General features: G+C 44.0%; 2 protein-coding genes across 7 annotated transcripts; both read right to left on the bottom strand.

Moving 5' to 3' along the window:
- Positions 1 to 988: 988 nt before the first annotated feature.
- retreg2 (reticulophagy regulator family member 2) lies at positions 989 to 10916 on the bottom strand. Its single transcript, XM_041855678.2, has 9 exons — positions 10575 to 10916; positions 9851 to 9954; positions 9574 to 9604; positions 8639 to 8768; positions 7897 to 7981; positions 6851 to 6988; positions 5288 to 5376; positions 3117 to 3252; positions 989 to 1899 (listed from the first exon to the last, which is right to left on the bottom strand). Exons 1-9 carry the CDS (start codon positions 10820 to 10822, stop codon positions 1121 to 1123), a joined length of 1740 nt encoding a protein of 579 aa, XP_041711612.1. The 5' UTR covers positions 10823 to 10916; the 3' UTR covers positions 989 to 1120.
- A 445-nt stretch (positions 10917 to 11361) lies between these two features.
- On the bottom strand, positions 11362 to 16534 carry prkag3a (protein kinase, AMP-activated, gamma 3a non-catalytic subunit). 6 transcript variants are annotated; one of them, XR_005996212.2, is made up of 13 exons: positions 16392 to 16534; positions 16089 to 16137; positions 15853 to 15953; positions 15309 to 15390; positions 15075 to 15133; positions 14672 to 14717; positions 14505 to 14559; positions 14107 to 14233; positions 13796 to 13961; positions 13608 to 13645; positions 13327 to 13473; positions 12458 to 12649; positions 11362 to 11595 (listed from the first exon to the last, which is right to left on the bottom strand). XR_005996212.2 is itself a non-coding variant. In XM_041855680.2 (13 exons), exons 1-13 carry the CDS (start codon positions 16419 to 16421, stop codon positions 11573 to 11575), a joined length of 1029 nt encoding a protein of 342 aa, XP_041711614.1. In that variant the 5' UTR covers positions 16422 to 16531; the 3' UTR covers positions 11362 to 11572. The 6 variants fall into 6 exon arrangements, 1 of the variants encoding a protein (XP_041711614.1); XR_005996210.2 differs by having other exon boundaries at positions 13796 to 13973; positions 16392 to 16533; XR_005996211.2 differs by having other exon boundaries at positions 13796 to 13973; positions 16098 to 16137; positions 16392 to 16531.
- Between the last annotated feature and the right edge of the window lie 655 nt (positions 16535 to 17189).

Here is a 17189-nt window from a genome sequence, read left to right as displayed (position 1 = left end):
CACAGTGATAGTGTGAAGGCAGAATCAACCACAGTGATCTCAATCACTAACCAACTGCCACTAACCACAGACACTTTGATAAGTGTACATACACTACCAGTCAAAAGTTTAGACACACCTATTAATTCAATGGTTTTTCTTTATTTTTACATTGTAGAATAATAGTGAAGACATCAAAACTATTAAATAACACATATGGAATAATGTAGTAACCAAGAAAGTGTTAAACAAATCAAAATATATTTTATATTTGAGCTTCTTCAAATAGCCACCCTTCGCCTTAATGACAGTTTTGCACAATCTGGGCATTCTCTCAACCAGCTTCATGAGGTAGTCGCCTGGAATGCATTTCAATTAACAGGTGTGCCTTTTTAAAGTTCACTTGTGGAATTTCTTTCCTTCTTAATGTGTTTGAGCCAATCAGTTGTGTTGTGACAAGGTAGGGGGGTATATAGAAGTGAAGTGAACGGATGATCTCCGCATGTGTAGTTCCCACCATAAAGCATGGAGGTGGTGTTATGTTGTGGGGGTGCTTTGCTGCTGACACTGTCAGTGATTTCTTTAGAATTCAAGGCACACTTAACCAGCATGGCTACCACAGTATTCTGCAGTGATACGCCATCCCATCTGGTTTGGGCTTAGTGGGACTATCATTTGTTTTTTAACAGGACAATGACCCAACACACCTCCAGGCTGTGTAAGGGCTATTTTACCAAAAAGGTGAGCGATGGAGTGCTGCATCAGATGACCTGGCCTCCACAATCCGCATATGTGGGAACTCCTTCAAGACTGTTGGAAAAGCATTCCAGGTGAAGCTGGTTGAGAGAATGCCAAGAGTGTGAAAAGCTGTCATCAAGGCAAACGATGGCTATTTGAAGAATCTCAAATATAAAATATATTTAGAATTGTGTAAGACTTTTTTGGTTACTACATGATTCCGTATGTGTTATTTCATAGTTTTGATGTCTTCACTATTATTCTACAATGTAGAAAACAGTACAAATAAAGAAAACCCCTTGAATGAGTAGGCGTGTCCAAACTTTTGACTGGTACTGTATATATCTGTATAATGTATATCTACATAAAACAAAACAGTTGGGAATGAGCGGTGATGAGGCTGCTAGAAGGACTCCGGTTGGTGCGTTGGAGATGGGGGTGTGTCTGTGGGAGAGGCCACTCCCACTACCCCCTGTCCATCAGGACTGAGAAGACCCAGCAGGTCCTCGTCCATCTGCTCCAGTTCACTTTGGTCCAAAATCTCAAAGTCCTCTTCCTCGGTCGGTACAAACGTGTCGTCCGGCATCTCCTCGGCACTCCTCTCCTCGGTCTCCGCAGTGACCGCATCCTGGTCCTTTTCTGCCTCGGCGACAGGGGCGGGGGGGCTTTCCAGGGCGCTGGGGGGCGTGTCGGTGGGCAGGAAATCTGCAATGGAGGGGCCCTTGCTGGCCTCAGTGGAGCGCAGCAGGGCCGACAGAGTGTTCTGCACCACGGTGGAGATTGCCGTGTTCACGATCTCCTCACTCAGGGCTTCCAGTGACTGCCTCGGGGCCTGGGACTCCCTTTCCCCCCCATCCACCACCTCCTCCACTCTCCCAGCCCCCAGCAGTGGTCCCTGGTCCCCACCTGGCGGCCGTCTATGTCCGTTGAAGTGTGTGTTGACAAAGTGGAGCGGGGAGGCCAGGTGCTGGATGAGGAGGCTGGCCGGGCTCATGGGCTCCCCCTTCGAGGGCTCTCCTCCCCCAGCCGCAGCCCCGTGCCCTTGGCCCTGACTGGGGCCACGTAACGGGAAGTGGAGGAGGCTGTGCTCGATGGAGGGGAACTCGTCAACTGAGGGGAATTCAGGCAGGTCCCTTAGGAAGGCCTCCTCTGGGTCACTGTGCACACTCTGCTGGTCCAGGTCTAAACAGTCACAGGAGAGGGAGAGGATGGGGTTAAAGGTAGTCAGCGATGCATGAAGTAAATCTCAATATTGGGTTGCCTTCTAAGAGTGTGAATCGCAAGGCTGAACTTCTCTGCCGTTTTGGTCCAGCAGCTGTCACATTGCAGCAGCGTGAAGCTCACCTGCACATGGCCAGATCTTTTTTGCGAGTGAAGATCTACAATATCTGCAGTTAATCCTGCTGCTTGTGGCAACGCCATGTCGCTGAGTCTCAGTTTAATATGCAGAGAAAATGTAATTCTAATATATAGTGAATGAGGAAGGAGTCAACAGCACATCAAAATAATGACAAATCAAAATTTGCTAGTGCCAATATTTGATTCACATGATTTGGACTGTGGAACACATGCTGCTCAATTATAGAAATCCCTGCAGTCCAATTCTGTCCTTTCTCCTCCGCACACATGTAAAAGCATCAGATTGATGTAAGAGGTATGTCTCACATTGGGTTATATGCTAGGGATGGGCATTTGAAATTATTTCACTATTAGAATAATATATTTCTTTCGGATAGTCAAAATACAATGTTTGAAAGATTGTTTTTTCAACTTCAATGGAGACTTGCTCGTGTAACTCGAGAGAGAGCTTGTGTGCTGTGCTCTGCTTGGAAGGGTGGGGGAGAGGGGAGCAGGGGCCGGTATGTGTGACACGGAGGGAGAGAGAGAGAAAGTTGCCAAACCAACTCGCGCTAGTTAGACAAACTTGTTGCTACCATAGGTTATCTATCATACCATCTGCTAGTGCCAGTCTTGAATGCATCAAATCTTTGTAAAAAAGCTAGCTAGCTACAGTAGCCAGCTAAGTTAGCCAGCTAGCTAACTAAAGTAGCAAGGCTAATTGATGCATCCTTGTCTACAACAACTCCATTCATATGAAACAGCCTACCCGTTGTTGATCATTATAGCCTAATTCCATTTAGCATTAATTAGAAATCTCCTACTTCACTTGCTACACATGGAGCCTCTAACGGTGGTGCCGCTTTGATTGACCGACAATAACAACAAGCTAACGTGTGTAGGCTACCGGTGCGCCTTTTCTTAATGGTGCAAAACATTTTGCTATGGTTTGCACTAATGAATACACCCCATTCCTTTTCTTTTAAATCCATCAATGGACGTGAACAAGTGGCGCAGGACAGATACTTGGGAGGCAGGGCCTGTTGTGCTTGGGTAACTACCTTCAGAGACGTCTGTGAGCTGTGGGGTGGTAGCTCTGGATACGGAGAACCCTCCACTCTCCAAAATGGATGCTTCCTCGTCAGACAGCTCCGAGTCGGTGATGGCCATTGCCAGGGCTGTGGTCTTTGCATCCACCTGACCAATGACATAGCACAATTCAATTACATTATCATTGTTCTTTAGTGAAAGGCTCTCAACACAACCTATACTAGAGCCCAATTAAGGTTATTACAAAGTCAAGCCATAATATTGTCTTATCCTCTCAATTGTGAGGAAATGTCAACATTCAAATATTAATTGAACCACATTCTGTAAAAAACTAAAACAAAATATTTAGCCTTTCATTGAGGGGAATATCTTGGTTGAGTCAGAATAATCTCTCATTCCTCCTGAAGTGTGCGCTTGTTCTATTCCAGACATAAGCATTGGATTTATAGGCATGGGCTAGAGGGAGTTTCCATTACCATTAATTTCCTTTCAAACCCATAAGGGGAAGTGAACATGTGCACACTTCGGGAGAAAGGAAAGATTATTGGGATGCAACACTTGTGTAATTCTGAATCAGCAAAATTATTAATTGACTAGCCCAAGGAATATGGTCGCTGGATCTTTCCCCCAGCCATCTCTCTTGTACGACACTACATTAGTGCACAACCCTCCAGGGTCACGAGGACTGCGGTTAATCCCATCACTTCTCATCTCCCACTCTAACATACCACTGCTACCCCAATGGCCTAATGACCACTGACCACACAGTCTTGTTTAACTAACCTTGTGGGGGGACACAATTGATCCTATTCAAAATCCTATTTTCCCTAACCAATGTTCCTTCTAAGCTGTGCACGGGGCGCAGTAGCCCAGAAAATCCTGCGCAGCTCCCCCAGGACTGCTGTGCAGAACTCATCAAAGTAGGATTCTATTGCATTGACACGCTCGACTCAGTCCGTACTCTACACAGACCGGTGCAGCATAACCAATCAGAGCTGCAGTAAGCCTATATGCAAATAGACCATTGCCATATATGGATTTGTGCTATTTACTTTGAACTGAACCGTATTTACAGCATAAGCGGTCGTGAGATCAAAGCGAGAGCTGCATGTAGCCACGTGTGCACATTTTGTTCATATCCTTTTCTAGTTAGTGAGTTATTAGCCCAGTTATAGATCATTTGTAGTCAGCAATAGGAGAGTGATTGCTTCCTAAAAGAGCACAAAACATGCAGATTTCTAGACATCTTTGAAAAGCAAGTCAGGTAAAGAGCTTTATTTTGTCTTAAAGGGGCAGTGTTGTATTTTGAGGCAGGCTTGAATAAGCTAAGAAGCCAATAGGCAGAGGGTAGCATAATTTGTCTGATTCTCTGTAATAATGGTATGGGAATAATAATGCATATCTTGTAAAGTGGTTTATTGCATCAAACAACATTTTTCAGTCACTTCCTTGTCTGAGTGGATAAAGGTTAATGTCAAGCCCTGCATGTTTTTTTTCCATAAATCTCATGGAATGTAGGCCTACATTGAACACCACACATTGGCTGCTACTGTAGGCTGAACGATAGAACAGCTATTTCCATGTTAAAATGTTTTGGGATGCATTTTCTCCATTGTTTTTGATGGTAGGCCACTCGAGTAGGACTACATTATGATCAAATAGCCACAGTAGCCTACTTGACCACTGTTAAAACTAACTTAAAGCGGGTACAGCCTCACTGTTCACAGTAAGGCACTGGAAGTTGCACAGAATTTTCACAACGTTCAAGTTTGCGCTCAGCAGATCTTACATTTGCTCAGTGACCCCAAAAAAATGAGAGGGAACATTGCACCTAAACCTAATTACATTTACATTACATTTTAGTCATTTAGCAGACGCTCTTATCCAGAGCGACTTACAGGAGCAATTAGGGTTAAGTGCCTTGCTCAAGGGCACATCGGCAGATTTTTCACCTAGTCGGCTCGGGGATTAGAACCAGCGACCTTTCGGTTACTGGCACAACGCTCTTAACCACTAAGCTACTAAGCTACCCCCTAGAAATAGCCTTTTTCCCTTGTGGGGGCCGACAAAATGTCCCCAGTTGGTCCCCCCAAAAATCTGGTCCCCACATGTATAGGTACATATGTCCACACACACACAATCCTAGTGCCCTGGTGCAAGATGGCAGACGATGTGGTATTACCAGCGGGGCAAAGCAGGACAGCTCCTCCTCGCTCTCGCTCTCCGTCTCAGCCCTGGGCTCATCCCCTTCCTCCACCTCCTTCTTCACCTCTGCAACACACGCACACAGTTTAGGTAACTGCAGGATCCAAGAAGTTGAATTTTAATGCCACTTTGCATACAATTTAATACACATTTTGAGGTCTGCGTGCACCACACCTGCTAATATTCTTCTCAAGAAATGAGCCCATGTTAGCAAAAAGTATTTCACCAAAGGAGTGGGGCTGGAACAAAAGTCTTCACACACACACAGTAGCTCTTCTGGAGGTATGCTATAACATTAGAACATTAGCCTACAACCAAAAAGTCTAATAAAATAATTCCCTCATTCAGTGAATCAGGTATCAAATAGCTATACTTCGAAGCAAGGTAGCTAAGTGAGAGAGCTCTAGACTGACTTTTTCCAGTGCCAAGTAAATAAGTTTGCCATTTCATCTAACATTTTCAGGGAGTGCATGATGGATATTTTGATGTGCAACATGTCAAAATAGGATCCAGAATAATTAGATATATTTTTGGCTCTTTAGAGATTAATTTGCCTGTATATTGTGTGTGCATATTGGCCAAGGCTATAGCCTATGCTACAGAATTTACCAATGAAGGAAGAGGGAACTCAAAACACATTAGCTAGATTGCTAAATCTAAATATGATATTGTTTATTTAGCCATGCAATTGATCTAACAGTAAATGTAATGTCCTACAAAAACCTTCCATTGGTAGCCTATATAGGCTACTTGATGTATTGACCGCAAATGGTGCGCTCCACTCCGTTGGCGAATCATCTCAATTACATACTGCGTTTGTAAAGGGATGTTTTTTCCTCAATATTGACAGTTGAGAAATAGTTGTTACTCAAATAAAACTGAGAGACTTATTTTTCAACAAGAGTAACAGTAGTTGTTTGAAAAACTGTCTTTCCCGCAATTATATTTCAAAATGTTGCTCAACTGTCAGTATGCTTGCGCTTATCAGAATGCATAACTCCCTTCACTCCATGTGCAAAGAGGGGAGTGGGAGGGACCGTTGTCCCTCCGACCCATAATAAATACGAAATACATGTGAATAGATCTTGAAAGTGCACCTAGAGTATTATTTGACGTTCAATTTTGTTTGTTTTTCCGCGGTGGCAACAATTAAGCAGCTGCACAATATAACGGAAACACTGTAGTCATCTCTGTTGCATTTTTTAAGACCTTTGAAAGCGCAATTTAAGACATTTTAAGACTTATTAAGGCCTTTTAGGATCTGCGGACACCCCGAGTTTAACAAGAGGCACACAACAAGCCATTCATTTAAATGTCTGAAAATAAATTAGCTCCAGCTGCCACACCAGTACCACAAACCGGGAGGAGAACGATTTCCCAGGCAACCCTGACGTTCAGTGTTCACAGCTAGAGAGAGTGGACCTGGTGACGTGACGTGAATGATGGCAAGGCACACACACACACCATCAAACACACACACCTACACACCATCAAACCCACACCAACAGACAATGCGCACACACACACAGTGTAAACTCACTCCTCTTATCGTGCTTGCGGTGCTGCGTGTCTCCCTTCATGCTGTAGTCCAGTTTCATCAGGATGGGCTCCAGGCCTGTGTACATCCGCTGGATCAGCTCATGGTACACCACCAGTGGCCACACCAACACACTCAGCGCTGGGCACAGGACAAAAAAATAACCCCAACATGGCACTTAAATGGCTTTTGACGCACCACGACAAGCTCTGCGTCCCAAATGGCACCCTCTTGCCTACATAGTGCACTATTTTTGACCAGGGCCCATAGAGTTCTGTTTAAAAAAATAGTGCACTATATAGGGAATAGGGTGCCATTTGGAACGCACCCAAACCACGACAAGCTCTACGTACCAAGTGGCACCCTCTTGCCTACATAGTGCACTACTTTTGACCAGGGCCCATACAGTTCTGTTAAAAAAATTGTGCACTATATAGGGAATAGGGTGCCATTTGGAACGCACCCAAACCACGACAAGCTCTACGTACCAAGTGGCACCCTCTTGCCTACATAGTGCACTACTTTTGACCAGGGCCCATAGAGTTCTGTTAAAAAAATAGTGCACTATATAGGGAATAGGGTGCCATTTGGAACACACACAATCTTTAGTTTAACCAGAGAAAGTAGTCATAGAAACAAACAACACATCTATGCCATTGAGGAGGGATATACCTCAGGGTCATATTAATTAGTGAACACTGTAGCAAAACATTTTGCAACAGAAACCATTTACTCTAAATGCTACAACTTGGCGTAAGCGGTTCCCATTGCAAAATGTTTGGCTACTGTGTGAACTATTGACTACGACCCTGGAATACTGAGTGTCACACATTGCCAAATCACAATACATTTCTAGGTTGGGGAATGGAAACACTATGAATGGTGGTATGAAGGTTGCATTTAGAAGTTATTGGCAATAACTTTGGTTGACAATTGTTATGCAGTAGCACTGCATTTCTTACAGACAACCACACCCTTTGGCATACTGGTTGGTTGGTTGCCTTTGTGAAAATCAAGGAAAAAGGGATTGAAAAAGCAAGGCAGCTCACCGATGATATAGGATATCATGATTCCTGGTACGTAGTGTCCCACCACGGCTAGCACAGAACAGCCAGAGCACATCATGGCACAGAACTGGAGGGAGAAAAGAGACGCAGTGTCATAATAATAATAATATAATATGCCATTTAGCAGACGCTTTTATCCAAAGCGACTTACAGTCATGTGTGCATACATTTTTGTGTATGGGTGGTCCCGGGGATCGAACCCACTACCTTGGCGTTACAAGCGCCGTGCTCTACCAGCTGAGCTACAGAGGACCAAGTTGGCTGAAACTAGTGTAGGGGAGGGACAACTACTTCAGCATCAGCAAATACCTCTTCAGATCAGAGGAGGTTGGTGAGAGGAGCTTTAGGAGGACGGGCTCATTGTAATGGCTGGAATGGGATTAATGCAACGGTATCAAAAATATGGAAACCACATGTTTGAGTCCGTTCCATGAATTCCATTCTAGCCATTACAATGAGCTAGTCCTTCTACAGCTCCTCCCGCCAGCCTCCTCTGCTTCAGATATACTAAAAATGTATGCAACTCAAGCGATAACATTTTTTGACTTTGAGGCACTTTATAATATAACAATATGGTAATTTAGCAGTTGCTTTAATACACGTCGACCTACAGATAACAAATGACATGATCAGTATATGTGGCCCATGTGGAAATCGAACCAACATCCCTGATGTTGGAGGCAATGTGCTCTAACCCGCAGAGCCACCATCAAACCCAACATACCTTTCTGTGGTTCTGCCTTTTGTACTGCAGCATCTCCTGGATGTAGAGGCAGCAGTAGAGGTAGCTCTCCGCCAGGTGGTGGCTGAGCTCTGGAATGCTGAGGAGCCGGGGTTGCACATTCATGGTCTCTCTGCAGTCAGAGAAAGAGACCGTGGGATGAACAAATGAACACAATCAGTACTAAGCCAGACCTAAAAGGCTTCAAGCGTCTCAGAGTACGAGTGTTGATCTAGGATTCAGTTTAGCCTTTTAGGTAATAAAGAATCAGATTATTATGGACAGGGCAGACCTTATCCTAGATCAGCTCTCCTACTACTCTTTATAAATATGTGCCCTGGTGCTATTGACAGGCACAGACCATCAAACAAGTAGGAAAGAAATGCCTGAATAATCACATGATAGTCACTATAACAGTAAAGTGCTTGAAGGGGTTATAGGAGCAGGGTGGGTTTGGATGTGTTTAAAGGCCCAGTGCAGTCAAAAACACGATTGTCCTGTGTTTTATATACATTTCCACACTATGAGGTTGGAATAATACTGTGAAATTGTGAAAATGATGATAATGCCCTTTTAGTGTAAGAGCTGTTTGAAAAGACAGCCTGCAATTTCAGCCTGTTTTGGTGGGATGGAGTTTTGGCCTTCCATGGTGACATCACCATGCAGTAAATTAGTTAATAGCCCAATAAGAAAGAGCATTCCAAACCTCTCTGCCAATAACAGCTAATGTTCAATTTTCCCCTCCCTACTCAGACCACTCACAGACAGTCCTAGCAAAAGTCTTGCTTGAGAAACTGCCCTTTGCTAAGAAGCTATTTTTGTTTCTTTCTGACAATTTTAATTGAAAACAATCAAGGTACTTAATTGTTACCCAGAAATGATTTGAAAATTAGATAAAAATGGCTGCATTGGACCTTTAATTGAGTCAAGATGTGTACCTTTCCATTGGGTTGGCCTCAGGATACTGAACTGTAGTGGAGAGAATAAACAGGAGTCCAACAACATCAACAAGACATTTTAGATTTCATAGAGTAGGCATGGTAATCAAAGTAATCTGAACAATGACATGTAAAATCAAATCCAAATTGAAATCCACAACACTCAACCATCTTATCAAATCGTGAAATATACCAGCCATTCATGTTTCACACTGACCCCAGGGCCAGGAGTGGGTGTGGCAAGAGTAATGCATGTACCTACTATGAACTTACTTACCAGTTGTAAGAGGTAACTTATCCTTCCATCTCTCCAGCAGCATGAGCCCTAGAATGGAAAGACTCAGGAGGAAGAGAGGACGGAGGGACGTCGAAGACAGAAGCCTGTAAAACACAAATGAAAACAACCCATGCCATTTTAAAATGCAACCAATGTTAGTCAAGCTCCTAGCTATTTACTAACTTTAAGTAACTAGCTAGCCACAAGAGTGAATAGACTGTCAACTAGCTCCCTGCCCTGAATCACGACAACACATGCAACAGAACGCCTGTCAACTTGACCACGTTCAGTTGTCGAACGTTGCAGATAGAAATGCCATGAATACAGCCATCATGATTCCTTGGTCTACATGTCGGAGAGACATGTTTGTTCTATATCTACACATTTCTATCTGAACACTCCAAAACGGTTTGTTAGAGGTAGCTAGAGTTGACAGCTGTCAACTAGGTTTTTGAAAGCTAGCAACCTCTAGGGTGTTTAACGAAACGTTATTAGCATGATTGATACTAGGGTCAACTTTGGCATACCAAACTACCAGCGTTAAATAGCTAATTAGCCACCTAGCTAGTGTCACTGTCGTCCGAGGGATTATCGCTGTCATTCAATCTAGCTAAGTAGCTAGCTACTACTAGCAAGCTAAAACGACATTAGCTACAGTGCATCTTCCCATTCAGTGCAAAATAACTGATTACATGAGTGATTCTTAATAATGATTTAGCATTACCAGAACAAGGTATTGAGCGTGAGAGCAACAAAGATGCTGTAGAGCGGCCTCTCCCAAACAAGCAGCCTCTGCAACCATAACAACAAGGGCTCATATTGCGATAGCCAGCCTTGGAGACGCTCTCGCAGTTGCACGAGCTCAGGGTTCCCATCCCCGCATACTTGCTCTGATCCTCCGGCAGGGAACAGGTCCTCGAGGACCGAAGAGGAAGAAACAGAGGGGCGTCTAGCCTCCTCTCCGCTCGCCATCTTTCCCCCACTTTGTTATGTTGTTTTGGCGATCACGGGGTATAGATACGTGGGCAGATCCGCGAAGGCCCGTCATGGAGAAAAAAAAAAGTAGGAACCGATGTTACTGGTCGTCACTAGTTACTACAGCCACAAAGTCATAAACCCCGCCTATTTCTACAATTTATCTTCTTAAAATGTGATTTTAAACCTAACCACACTGCTAGCCTTATGCCTAACCCGAACCTTATTTTAAGACCAAAAAGCTAAATTCTGTTTTCATGAATTCTTACGATATTGCCAATCTTGACTTTGTAGCTGTGCTATGTAGTGTAATCCCAGTTTACTGGCTCAGCATGTCACGTGCTTCCTTGTTTACTGTCCTCTTGGTTTTGCGAAAACAATAGCTATTTACTGACATCTGCTGGATAAATTGGTTACTACCAGCCATTGTTATGTAAAATACAATTTATATTTCTATCTCCACTTGTTTCTCTGAAAAGCTTACATAAAACAGTGAAATCCATTGTGCAAGTCCATTATAAAAAAAACGAGTCAAATGGATTAGAACATGTTTAATACAGAACAAATTCAGCGCAATACAAAGTAACACAAACTTTCATCATCAATTTGATCAAATGCAACTAAGGACAATTGTGTTTCATTGAACTCAACTGATACAGTTGATTGTTGCGGATTATGTTTTTCAGCACATTGACATTTTGAAAAAGGTCTCCCTTTTCATCCACTTCACATGGTCCTCTAGTGATCTCAGTTTGATTTGCTTGAAATCTCTAGAAAAGAAAAAACAATAGTGGAGATGCAATACGATCAAAGATTGGAATGATTATATCCAAAGCATATGATAAAAAAAGATTGTGTGCATCAAAGTGTGTTCTTATTATATCAGTATAAATGTAGATAATAAGCTCCATACAGACTCTTGACATATACACAAACCAGTCTGAGACATGCAAATTAACAATGGTTGCATCCCAAATGTCACCCTATTACCTATATATAGTGCACTACTGACCTGAGATAGACTAGTGTCCTGTCCAGGGGGTGTACTTGTACATCAAGTTGCCTCATGTTACAGAAACAGAAGATAGGCTCGTGCTCCTATGAGCCATTCCAGCTTGCACAAGCCAAGCTATTTATTTATTTTTCACCTGAGCCCTATGGACACTGGTCAAACGTTGTACACTATATAGGGAATAGGGTGCCATTTGGCACGCAGATCAAATCTTTGTGCAGATACATCACCACATTCCCCTGGTGCCATAACTTAGCCTTTGAGCTGCAGCCAGTTCATAGAATGTTATGCACAAAGGCTTAGAATCTTCAAGATTCCAGTCCATTTGAAAATCATTGGATTTATACAGCGCCCCTTGCATCAGGCAAGCAGGGAACGATAGGTCAGAGGTCATCACCCTTTGCAGAGAAAGTCTGTGTGTGCATGTGCGTGTGTGCCCACTTGCATGTTGGTGCTTCAGGGTATGTGGTGGGGGGGTTGATATGTGGCTGAAGCTCAGAGAAACAGGGGGCAACATATAGCAGCAGCAGCAGCTGTTGTTGGGGGTCAAGGCAGCGTCTTTGACAGCCAGTCAGTGAGCTGGGGGGGTTGGGGAGAGGAGAGAAAAAGGGTGGACCTACCTGGGCCAGGGAGGTGGGGCTAGAGGCGGTGGAAGATGGAGGTAGGGCAAGGGGGCCTGACTCCCACAGGTGCTAAGAGGCTAAAAGGGCGTCAATACCTGCTGGGGTTAACACCATGGCCTGGAGCAGGTCGGAGAGAGAGATGATCCCCCTGCACATGTCCTCTCTGTCCACCAGGACCAGCCGATGGACCTGAGGGGAGAGGATGGGGACAGGATCAGGAGTGGAAGCGGAGAGGATGGAGAAGGAATGGGGCAGGATGGGGGTAGGATGAGGGTAGGATGGAGAGAGGATGGGGGGGCAGGATGGGGGTAGGATGGGGGCAGGATGTGGAGAGGAGGGGGAGAGGATGGGGGCAGGATGTGGAGAGGATGTGGAGAGAATGAGGGCAGTATGGGACAGGAGGGGGAGAGGATGGGGGTGTGTGGTGGGAAACGGTTGACAGTGGTGAGACAACAAGGATTTACCGGTAATTAAGTAGAGTAGAGTAGAGCAGAGCAGTAAGCAACAGAGGGCTAATACCTATACAGTCTACGGCTAATACATTGAAATACATTATAATACTAGAGTGGCCTATGTCACAAACCTTCATAACTCTATTTCTATTTCATTGTGTGGGCTAATAGAGCTACATGTTACAGCATATCAGCGGCCATTTCTTTGATGTCTTTTTTAAACAAACTCTTAGATGGAGTGGAGAGACAGGGCCACCGTGATAGAGGACACAACCTGGGTCATATTCAGTAGTGCACACCGTAGCAAAACGTAGCAATAAGAACGAGTGTTTCTTATTCGACAAGTTCAGGTAGTCCCTCCCTGTTTCAGCCTGTTATGAACATAACCCGGGGGGAGCAGAGTGGGACACTAACCTCAGCCTTAATGATGCGATCGATGACGGTCTCCAGGGTCTCGTCAGGGAGGCACTTGATGACACCCTCTACGAAACAGCAGCGCCGCCGGATGGCCTCCTGCATGGACATGTTCAGGTTGTTGTATGTCTTCTGGGCGGCCAGATTCTGTCTCCGAGAAGAGGAGAGGAGCGGAGGGAACAATGTAAATGTACACAATGCACCAACAAAGACGTGAAGGGCTTTATTTTGTATTGTTTTCAGGTGAATTAAACTGTAACAGGCAGTTTTGGGGTACTTACAATCACATCGAATCTGGAGTAGAGAGCCACCACCTTGCCTTGGTGTACAAAGGACAGTGAGATAATGTACATAGCCTACCTACATCCTACAAGTCTAACTTTCTTTTTGAAGGGCACCTACATAAGGACATACACCTATACTGTACGAGTCAGTGTTTGACTCTGAATAAGAGATTAGGTTAACCCACCTTGCTCGTTTACTACGGGCAGCGCGGAGACCCTCCTCTCTACAAACACAGACAGGGCATCGTAGACCGAGGCCGTCTGCTGTACTGTGGCAATGTTCCGGAATGTCCCGATCCCAACATCCTGGATCGTCTTATGCATGAAGCAGGGTTTTGGGACTGTCTCTTTCTGTGTAGAGTACTTTATTTTTTTTAAAGGAACACAATGAATGTAAAAGGAAAACATACAGTTCACAACACCACTGGTTGAAATGGATGCCCATATAATGTAAGCATAAACACACACACATCTTCTCCAAGTCATGTTGTCTTACAAATATATGGAGGAACTTGAGGATTCGCTTGTGCGTGAGAATGTGTAAGACATTTCCGGACACGGGATCGATAACTGGCAATCTGTGGATCTTATACCTCAGTAGGGAGTAGATGGCGTCGAAGAGGCTGCAAAGAGAGGAGGGGAGACAGACTAGGCCTATGGTAACTGTGTCTAACCCTGGAGAGCACAACCAACATCCACACATGGGTCATGTTGCAAAACGTTTTGCTACAGTGTGCCCTACTAAACACAACCCAGAACACTGCCTGTAATATACTGAATCCCAGCCTCAATTTCCTTAGTCTGTCACTTATTAAAAAAGGTATCAGCAAAAGTAATAACTCAGGCAAAGCCAGGTGACAGGAGTTGGCTTGACTGAGAGCTGCGTAGATTCACCTGGCGTCTGGAGTGATACTGTGAAGACAGTGGTTGGAGTATTGCAGGTACACATCTGCAGAGAGAGAGAGAGAAATAAACAGAAGGGAAGTTACAGAAAGTATATACCATAGACATAGAACACTGCATCATTTGCCTTCTCTAGCTTATTTACTTGAATGAATCACCTCGCCATGTCCCAATTTGATGCCTCTCCAGCTCATTCATTTGAACCTTTGGGAGTGGGGAAACATATTGGACAACTTATATTATGAATGATTTCTGTGTCATTCACACAACCATGATCATGTCTCTATTGAACATGCTTTTTAGTCCAGGACTAGGCTTAAAGGGATAGTCCACCCAAATTACAAAATGGTTTCCTTACCCTGTAAGCAATTTATGGACAAGGTAAGACTGCAATCCATGCTTTGGTTTTGTTTACATGGCCACTGTCACCAAAGGCTAACTTTTAAGAATTTTGGTCAAAAAATGTTTCATGTCCAAATCATCTTAAAATATGTTTATTGAGCTACACAATCCATTTCAGACACTTTGGGATATTGACCTGCATTTGGCTCAAATACGCACCAATGGGGACCTGTAGTAACGATGGAGAATGTTGATGAAATCTGTTATAGTCAGCATTCCTGTGAGGACAATAGAGAGAGAGAGAGAGCTCATATCACTATTGACATGGATATGAGCTAGTGTCTAGTCTTCATATCACATTACCCCCAAAACCAGCCCAAGCTTGCAATCATTCAGGGCATTGCGTTGCCATAAGCAAGTAGCAAGAGAGCACCCCCTAATCTCTTCTCTTACCCACAAATCTCTGTGTCTTGCTATCCCAGAGAGGTGCAGCTCTCAAGCCGTTTGCTACAAGAGCGAAAAAGGCTTTCTTCACCTGCAAACATAGGATTTCTTTTTAACACAACTAGTTAACACCGGTCTTACTAGCGAGTATGTTTTAGGGAAGAAGGAATGAGGGGGCCGCACATGAAATATTGCTGCAGCACATTAAATATTGCTGCAGGGAAAAGGGAAAACAGCTATAACTGTAGTTACAGGAGAGAGGAGCTCTGACTTAAAATGTCATACCAAAAGGGACCACAACCTTTCCCTTGGGAAGTGGAGGGAGATTAAATATCTGGGTTGAGTTCAGCAGGAAGAATATGTTCTGAAATGGGGAGGCACTATGTGAATTTGTCAAGTAAGAACACATATTTTCGTTTCCTGTAACCTGTTGTAAGACATTTTGCTACGATGTGCCCTGCTGAACACCACCCTGGACTATTTTTTGCCCCCAAATTATTGTGTATTGTTCAGTTCCAACATACACGTGGGTTACAGGAAACTTGACTCTTACTTGTAGTGTTGTGTCAAATATGACCAGTTTACAGCTGGTTGGAATGGCCTCATAGCAGCAATGACTTTTCATGAACTTCATGTAGATCTCAACATCGGCCTCTGAAGTTATGGGGAGGTGAAGTGGGGACAAAGTTACACACACACACATACAGTTATAGATCCCCTATACACCTCATTCCACGAAACAGACACACAAATGTACATGCACACACACACACAAACACCGAAGGTTACCTGAATTACCTGCATTCTTCAATTCTTCAAGCATCTCTCGAAACGAGATCTAGACCAACAGAAAAAATCACCAACAACCTCAATCACTCTCTAACACTTTGATAATAGTGCTCTAAAATCACTGCTGGAATGAAGCTCGAAGGAAAAACATTCAGGATCAAGGTGAACTAAGCTCTAAACTAAAAACATTATTTACAATCCAATAGGCTTTTTACCCCAGCTTATTCCTTGTAGTCCTAAATGCTTCAATCCTACACGCACTTCTCGAACACAAATCCGGCTTACTCGTGTTCCATGACCTACCTGCCTGATAGGCGGATGTCTTTTCTCCATGAAAGAGTTGGGCTCTACGCAACCAACAACAAACGCTAGGTCCTGCTACATGCAGGCTCCTCTCCCCCTGCCTGTCCCACAAACCAGTTGGGTCTATATTAGGAGCAGGAGTCTCAAGTGGTATGCGGAGGGCCAAGGGGATGGGGGCGGGGTCTGGGGTGAGGGGCACAGGCAGAAGAGGGGTGGGTACGTTCCTCTCTGACATATTCTGCATTATTTCTGTGTGGATTTTAGGACCATTACAGCATGTTGTTGATGAGGTTCCTGAGTTGTGAAAACAGTTTGCCAGGCATTGCGACTGATATTTTGCACAGAAGCAGTGTCAGAAATGCTCACGCAGACTTGCCATACTAGGACTACACGAGGCACAGCAGTCAAAAGGACGTGTTGTGTTGTGATATGGATATGTGCTGAAGTTGAATGCAATAGAGAGATGCTGCAGTGTTATGAAAGGCTTGCTATTTGTCTGGTGATGGGTGTAACTATGTTGACTGTCTCGATTCAGCTGTTATGGCTTCCTGTTCCCATTGGCATTGTGTTGTTCATTGTTATTTGCAGGAGCTTGAGGACAGCAGCAATAACAGGAAATGAGGTTAAGTACACTATGTTGTGCAGAGTTGTTGATGGGGAGATTGAATCTTAATTGTGTTTCCTTGATTCCTCTCTCCTTCTGAAAACACATTGGAGAAGATTGGGGCTCACATTCAAAGAGTCTCAGAGTATGAGTGCTGATCTAGGATAAAGTTTTGCCTTTTAGATGACAATGAA

Source organism: Coregonus clupeaformis, chromosome 29 (genome assembly GCF_020615455.1).
Source record: "Coregonus clupeaformis isolate EN_2021a chromosome 29, ASM2061545v1, whole genome shotgun sequence".
NCBI lineage: Eukaryota > Metazoa > Chordata > Actinopteri > Salmoniformes > Salmonidae > Coregonus > Coregonus clupeaformis.
Note: the sequence above shows the minus strand (reverse complement) of the source record. Positions and strands in the feature narration are given on the sequence as shown.